General features: G+C 48.8%; 1 protein-coding gene across 3 annotated transcripts in view; it reads left to right on the top strand.

Annotated features, from left to right (window-relative positions):
- LOC103266868 (keratin-associated protein 4-6-like) overlaps positions 1-56 on the top strand; it is a 5553-nt gene extending 5497 nt beyond the window's left edge. For 2 of the 3 annotated variants that reach the window (XM_008064495.1, XM_008064496.1), the window contains exon 3: positions 1-56. In XM_008064495.1, the coding sequence (XP_008062686.1) occupies positions 1-56 (56 nt within the window). The other variant, XM_021715760.1, reaches the window with a different exon arrangement.
- The last annotated feature ends 268 nt before the right edge of the window (positions 57-324 follow it).

Raw genomic sequence — 324 nt, 5'->3', positions numbered from 1 at the left:
CCTGTGTCATCTCCACCTGCCCCCGCCCCATGTGCTGCGCCTCCTCTTGCTGCTGAGCCCGCTGGCCTAGGCACCCCTCTTCCTTCACCTCTGTCCTCCCAGATGTGAACCCTTCTTTTTGATGACCATTAGGACACATGGAGTCTGACTGACATCATTAAACAGGATGGACCTCATGCTTCCAGTGAGTCCATCACTATCTCAGTGGTTCCGTAAACACATCCTGGTTCATTTTAAACTCCCTACACCCTTCCTTTTCTTTCAAATGTTTGCACCAAATATGAATTAGTCTGTAATCCGCTAGCTCAGATATTATCCCAATCT

Source organism: Carlito syrichta, unplaced genomic scaffold, assembly GCF_000164805.1.
Source record: "Carlito syrichta isolate Samal-C Ts95f unplaced genomic scaffold, Tarsius_syrichta-2.0.1 Scaffold307480, whole genome shotgun sequence".
In the NCBI taxonomy this organism is placed as follows: domain Eukaryota; kingdom Metazoa; phylum Chordata; class Mammalia; order Primates; family Tarsiidae; genus Carlito; species Carlito syrichta.
The sequence above is the reverse complement of the archived record's forward strand: the minus strand, read 5'-3'. Positions and strand labels throughout refer to the sequence as shown.